At 53.4% G+C, this 6,406-nt stretch overlaps 1 gene segment (V, D, J or C); it reads left to right on the top strand.

Moving 5' to 3' along the window:
- The first annotated feature begins 3,325 nt into the window (after positions 1-3,325).
- LOC106723293 lies at positions 3,326-3,834 on the top strand. The segment is given in 2 exon segments: positions 3,326-3,432; positions 3,518-3,834. Coding segments are annotated over 2 exon segments (363 nt in total).
- Positions 3,835-6,406: the final 2,572 nt, after the last annotated feature.

Genomic DNA, 6,406 nt, shown 5'->3' with positions numbered 1-6,406 from the left:
TCTCTTGTTATCAGCATACTTCTAGAAACCCTTCTTGTTCCTGTACAGGGGGCCTGGCAGCAGCAAGGCAGCCAACAGCTGCTTCCAATCTCCATCAGGCATGTTGCCTGATTGCGGAACAGGGCCCACTTGATGCATATAAGGGCTGGGTCCCTGAACTGAAGGAGGGTCAACACTGGCTGAGCTGCTGCTCAGCACCATTGGGGGGTGGGGGGACTACGGGCATGGAAGGAGGTTTCCTGTCCTAGGTACAACAGAAAACTGCACCCTGCTGAGGAAGCGTGGCCTGATGACGCTACCTGTGGTGGGGTAGTTCCCCAGAAACGCCAGGCCAGTTACCTCCCTGGTGAAAGGTGGGTGGGGGTGTGGAGAAATAAACCTCCCTGCCTGTCTCTGATGTAGGGCTACAGCCCCAACCGCCCCCCGCCCCCCTTATAAACTCTGTCTGCTGGAGGCACCTGGTCTCCATGGTAACAGGATTGTAAATTTGGGGGGGGACGGAGCGGGACTTGCTGGTCCTCTGTCATGTGTAACCCTAAGCTCTCACCTGAGGATGCTGATGTTTTTTAAACTGACCAGCTAGCATCAGCCATGGTCCCGAGATACACACCTTGGCTCTCATTCTTGTTAGTCAATAGACAGATTTACATTGTGTTTAGTGAGATGTGCAAAGGGCCCTTATAAAACAATCACATGCAACTGCTGTGAACCTATTTCCTGCTTAACACCTGGAAGGTTCCTCCTTAAACAACAATCCCAGCTCTGGGCCTCTAAGTGTCTCCCTAGACCTGCCCCCTCCTGCATGCTGAGGACACCGGGCATCAGCCAGAATAACCATGACACCTGCACTGGCTTTGCTGTCCCTGCTGGCAACCCCCCTGGGTGAGCATCTCCTGTGGTGAGGGGTGGAGAGATGTAGAGGCAGGGAGAGAGGGCCCTTTAGGTAATGCCATATTGATTTCTCCATTAGGCGTCCTGTCCCAGGTCTTATTTAAGAAGTCCAACCCTGGGGTGGTGAAGCCTGGACAGACCCTCAGCCTGACCTGCACCATGTCCAGATTCTCTCTCACAAGCAATGGTGTGAACTGTGTTCATGGGCAGCAGGGAAAAGGCCGGAATAGGTTGGAACTATCTTGTATATGGAAACACTAACTATAACAGTGCCCTCCAAAGCTGCCTCAGCATCACCAGAGACACCTCCAGTGGCCAAGTGGACCTGTGCTTGAGTGGGCTCCAACCTGCAGACATGGCTTGGTATTACTATGCCAGACACAGTGAATGAAAACCCATGGCAGCCTGAACAAAAACCAAGTGCCAGTCCATGATTAGTTCACTAATTCCATGATTAGTCCAATGGTCCTCCTTTCAGACTTGAACCACTATAAAACGTTTTGGGCATGGGCCATCAGAGACATGGGCTGCACTCACACCCCAGAGCAGGGCCTGGGCCATCCACCAGCCTGGCACCAACCCCTGCCAAGGGCAGAGTGAAGCGAGACTCCTCCTGGGATCAGAAAGGGACAGCCCAAGGTGTGCCATGCAGGGAGCAGCTCCCCACTTTCAGTGATGCCCTTACCCCTGAGCCAGGATTACCTGGTCGTAAAAGGAGATGAGGATGGTAAGACAAGACATGCCCGTGATGAAGCCATGTTGGCTGTCATTCAGAATCCTACCTTCTGCAAGCTTATCTCAGGTAGACTCCTCAATGAATTTTTCCAGGATTTTCCCTGGGATAGAAGTTAGACTAATTGGCCTATAGTTACCTGGGTCCTCCCTCCTCCCCTTCTTGTAGATGGGCACAACATTGTCCCTCTTCTAGTCCTCAGGGACCTCTCTAGAGCACCAAAAGTTGTGGAAGAATTTTGCCAGGGGTTCCTCAATGACTTCAGCCAGCTCCTTCGGCTCTCTCAGATTAATTTAATCTGGTCCTGCTGACTTCTACCCATCATGATCTGGAACCACCAGGGAAGGTGCAAGGAGAAGGGTCTATAGTTCTCTTCAGGTTCAGGAAGGATATGAAGCTGCTAGACTCCCTTTGCCATTACTTCATCAGTGACTTGGGCGAGGGGGTAGAAAGCACCCTGTTCAAATTTGCAGCTGACACTAAGATTTGGGGTGAAGTGGGTACGCTAGTAGGAAGGAACAGGCTGCAAGCGGATCTAGACAGGTTACAGGGGTGGGCCGATGAGAACAGGATGGGGTTCAACACTGACAAGTGCAAGGTGCTGCACCTGGGGAGGAAGAACCAGCAGCATACCTACAGGTTTGGGGAACCCCCTTCTCACCAGTGTCGAGACAGAAAAGGATCTTGGAGTCATCATTGATGCCACAATGAACATGGGCCGACAGTGTGGGGACGTGGTCAGGAAGGCCAACCATACCTTGTCATGCATCCACGATGCATCTCAAGCAGGTCCAAAGAGGTGATCCTCCCCCTCTACGCAGCACTGGTCAGGCCGCAGCTGGAGTACTGTGTCCAGTTCTGGGCGCTGCACTTCAGGAGGGATGTGGCCAATATGGAGAGGGTCCAAAGGAGGGCCACCCGCATGATCGGGGTCAGCAGAGCAGGCCCTACGAGGAGAGGCTGAGGGACCTGAACATGTTCAGCCTCCACAAGAGAAGGCTGAGGGGGGAACTAGTGGCAGTCTACAAACTAGTCAGAGGGGACCAGCAGGCATTGGGAGAGTCCCTGTTCCCCCGAGCAATCCCGGGAGTTACAAGAAACAACAGACACAAGCTAGCGGAAGGTAGTTTCAGGCTAGACATCAGGAGGCGCTACTTCACTGTCAGGGTGGCTAGGACCTGAAACCAACTTCCAAAAGAAGTGGTGCTGACTCCTACCCTGGGGGTCTTTAAAAAAAGGCTGGACGAACATCTGGCCGGGGTCGTTTGACTCCAGTACTCTTTCCTGCCACGGCAGGGGGTCAGACTAGATGATCTCCTCGGGTCCCTTCCAACCCGACCCTACCAACTATGAAACTATTACACATGGTCACTCATGTTGTGCACCTCTAACACTCCCACTTGCCCTGTCTGGTAAATAAAGGCCTTAACTTCAGCTGTAACTGGCAGGGATCTTCCAAGCAACCTAGGGGAGTTAGGAACCCACATCCCTGTACCAGAGTTTTCTGTGCAGCAATGATCACCCACCTGCTTCTGAAACCCAGGACTGCCCTGTGCCAGCACCTATAGGAGGGATGGGGAGAGAGCTCATTTGCATTGGCTTGCATAGTGGATAAGGCCTTGGGTCCAGGTATGCAAATGATTCCCCACCTTGCCCTTAAATGCAGAGTCATCCCCTCCCTCAGGAACATGTCTGGCCAGCTCCAGGCCTGTGTGACCCCACTGCATCTCTGCCTGCTCCCACCTCCCAGCCTTCAGGAAACATGGGCCCTTTGCTCCTGTCCCTCCTGCTCTTGGCCATTGCCTCAGGTAAGTCCCTGTATGCAGCGTCTCTCCTAGGCCGCCCTGGCCCTGCTGCCATCTCCTTGACAAATCATTTCTGTGCTCTCTGCAGGTGTCTGCTCCCAGGTTCAGCTACTCCAGCCAGGGGCAGCCCAGGCAAAGCCCTCAGGGACCCTGAGACTCACTTGTACAGTGTCTGGATTCTCCCTCACCACTAGTGGATATGGAGCAGGCTGGATCCGACAGCCTCCAGGGAAAGCCCTGGAGTGGCTGTGTACTGTGTACTGGAATGATGATAAATATTACCAGGACTCCCTGAAGTCCCGCCTGACCATCTCCAGGGACACATCCAAGAGCGAGGTGTATTTGGAGCTGAGAGGTCTGGAAGCTGGAGACAGCAGCACCTACTACTGTGCTGGAGCACAGTGAGACACAACAATGGGAACCCTGTACAAATACCAGCCCTGTCATCCCCTCCCCCTCAGCTCCTCTATATGAGCATCTAGGACAAGGCCTTCAGTGAGGATAACTAAACCTGGTCCCAGAATGTAGCAGGAGCTGAACTGGGCACCCCTGCTGAGGGTGTCCCCTTCGGTGGGATAAACACTGGCATTTTCTGCAGATCCAAGTGCCTGGAAATCTCAGCAGGGCCCCAGTGCAGAACAGAGCAGGGGCTGGGGAGTTGGTGGGGAGGGGGTAACCTTACCAGGGCAGAGACAGGGGCAGGACTCTGGTGGAGAAATTCTACCCAGTTCAAAAAGAAAACTAGGATAGGATGGATAAAAAGGATCCAAGACCAATGAAGACAGAGATTACAGCACTGTGACCAGGATCTTTAACTTCTCAGTGCATCTGTATTTTATCCAACCACAAGGAGGGGATAAGACCCCAGAGGAGGGAGAAGAGGAACCCAGGGCAGAGCTCACCTGCCTTGTGGCTACTTCAGGGATCTTTGGGACCCTGTTAGGTTGAAGCAGGTATTAGCACTGTAACAAATCCTGATACAGTTGTTATCTTTATTTACAAAGATAATGTCCAATACACTATTATCCCCACCTAACCAGGCCAAGTACTAGTGCTCTCCACCTACAGACTTCATCCTGCTACCTGTGGCTACAATGCAACATAAGCATAGGCTGACACCATTCAGCCTCCTGCTTTTCCGGAGTCTGCGCTTGTGATCATGGTGCTTCAGCTACTGGCCATGTCTGACCCTACACTCCAACTCCACACTTCCCTATCAGAGACACCCAGACAAACAACACAAAGACAAAGGCAAACACAGAAAGATACAGGGCTGCACATGTGCAAGTTTGTGTTGCCTGGAAAATGAGAAGAAGCAATGAGCAGGGCTGATCCCACCCAGGAGGAGCCAGAGCATGTCTGCCTGCCTCCATCCAACACCAGCACACACAGACCAGGGCTCCTTGAACCCCACGGGCCCTCAGACCACCCTACAGCCTCACTGAGGAGAACACACAACACCCAGCAAACCCGCAACACCTGCCTGTGCTCAGCACGGACACCCCAGCAGACAGATCCCAGCTCAGAACCAGCCCCAGCACCCTGTAGTGACTGACTGCAGAGCAGAAAGAAACCCCTACCCAGACCCCTGGGCTGTCACCCACCTTCCTTGAAAGCTGCAGACACCTCCATGTATTACTGTGCCCGGTTTTGCATCTCTCGCTCAGGCAGGTGTGTCCCACAGAGCAGCTGCTCCCTTTTTGGCCTCACCAAGCTCTGCTCAGCTCCTGCCAGATCTGGGCCAAGATTAAAGGGATCTCAGAACATGGCAGAAAGAGTCTCTTGAATTGGAGTTACACTGGGTATCCTAACTGTCTAGCCCCTTCACCCAAACCCAGATGGCACTGACAGAGAAGAGGGACAAGTTTCCTTTTCCACAAACTTGGTAATTATGGACACTTCTCCTCTGTGATGATATTTATATTGAGGAGTTCACAATGTGGTGGGTGAACAATCCCAACAGGTAATAATGGGTTTGGGGTGTCTGAATCCCTTGGGCAGTCTCAAAAATCCTCTCCCCCTGCTGAGCTCCCTGACTTGCCCCAGGGGCACACATCTCCTTTGATCAGACCCTCAAATGCTCTCAGCTCTTATTCCCCCAGGGGAACCTAAATGCAAATCCCTGACTCGGGACTCCTGAGGAAATGCAGCCCCTGGGGTTCAAAACTTTAGCCCCCCCGAGGCATCCTCCATCATCCTGATGTGCTGACACCCTCTCCACCCCCTCTGCTGCCATTGCCATTGCAATGGAGGGGAAAAGAGAAGGGGCTGCCCTGGGACAGGATCCCAAGGCTTGGAGGCTCCAAGAGCCAAGGCTGGATGGGATTCAGCAGTGTTGGGTGTCCAACTCCCCTAGGCCCCATCACCAGGGGTGACCGTGTCCCCGTGTTGCTTCCCCCTGGGCTCAGGCCTGGTTAATGACCTTGAGACTTTTCCTTTCCAGTCACTTCCTCCTGAGGGCAGCTGCAGCAGTCAGGTCCTGGGCTGGTGAAGCATGGGGAGACCGCCATGCTTACCTGCACCATCTTGGGAGTGTCCATTTCTAGCCCCAGCACCCCCCTGAATTGGGTCCAGCCACCCCCAGGGCAAGGGCTGGAGAGACTGGGAAATGTTCACTGCAACTCTATGTGGCTCAGCCTATGTCAGTTCTTTGTGAAACAGACTGAGCACCTCCACACAGCCCTCCAGGAACCAGGTCTCCCTACAGCTGCACACCACAAGCACTGCCATGTATTACTGTGCCTGGGGAAGTCTACACAGGACATGGGGAACTACGAATTTCCAGGGGAAAAGACAGGTCAGTGAGATCAGATTACATGGTGGGGTGAATTCACATAATCTCTCTCTCCCATGCATTCCCTGGATGACCGCAGCTGGTGGAGTTGGGCCCCAGGAGCCTGGAACTCTACTGACACACACACCTGCTACATCTGGGAACCCCCAGTGAAGCCATCAGGGAGAGCTACTGCAGGGGGAA

The sequence above is a fragment of the Alligator sinensis genome, unplaced genomic scaffold (assembly GCF_000455745.1).
Source record: "Alligator sinensis unplaced genomic scaffold, ASM45574v1 scaffold2121_1, whole genome shotgun sequence".
Taxonomy (NCBI): domain Eukaryota; kingdom Metazoa; phylum Chordata; order Crocodylia; family Alligatoridae; genus Alligator; species Alligator sinensis.
The sequence above is the reverse complement of the archived record's forward strand: the minus strand, read 5'-3'. Positions and strand labels throughout refer to the sequence as shown.